Below are 556 nucleotides of genomic sequence, written 5' to 3' on the forward strand. Positions count from 1 at the left end.
AGCAGAACGCTGAAACAAGCAAACAAACCCACCCCAAATAACCCTATATTTGCTTTACATGGCCACTTATTTACATAGTTTCTGCATTCTTCTCTGTTTTTTCTCTGTAGCTCAACCCGAATCTCTTCCTGAAGCAAATGCTGGAGAGGTATAAGAAGGCAGAGGCAGACAACAACAATGACAAATGGATGACTGAGAGGGTCACGAAAACATGGGATAGACTCATGCTTCAGGTAATAATAACACTGAAAACTCTCACTAATTACTAAACGCTCTGCAGCCCTGGAATTTCAAGGACTCCGTGGGGCCACTCAGTAACGCAGAGGATGGCATCTGCCTTGAACCTTGGCGAGAGCCCTGACCCCCTCCTGGCGCTGCTGCTTTATCAGCCGGCAGATTGTCCAAGGCAGGCGTTCCAAAGCCCTGCCCATAACCCTGCGGGCAAAGCCCGAGGGGCCGCCCGGGGGCTGCGCCCGTGCCCACCGTGCCCTCCCTGCCCACAGGAGCGGTGCTGCGGGGTGCGGGGTCCCTCCGACTGGCAGCTGTTCTCCTCCGC

At 54.3% G+C, this 556-nt stretch overlaps 1 protein-coding gene across 1 annotated transcript in view; it reads left to right on the forward strand.

The window, feature by feature from the left end:
- Positions 1-548, forward strand: part of UPK1B (uroplakin 1B) — a gene marked incomplete at its 3' end in the record, with an annotated part of 3,515 nt that extends 2,967 nt beyond the window's left edge. Inside the window, exons 4-5 of the mRNA XM_008935302.1 lie at positions 111-233; positions 504-548. Coding sequence (XP_008933550.1) covers positions 111-233; positions 504-548 — 168 coding nt within the window. The remainder of the gene's footprint in view (positions 1-110; positions 234-503) is intronic.
- Positions 549-556: the final 8 nt, after the last annotated feature.

The sequence above is a fragment of the Merops nubicus genome, unplaced genomic scaffold (genome assembly GCF_000691845.1).
Source record: "Merops nubicus isolate BGI_N331 unplaced genomic scaffold, ASM69184v1 scaffold13422, whole genome shotgun sequence".
NCBI classification, from domain to species: domain Eukaryota; kingdom Metazoa; phylum Chordata; class Aves; order Coraciiformes; family Meropidae; genus Merops; species Merops nubicus.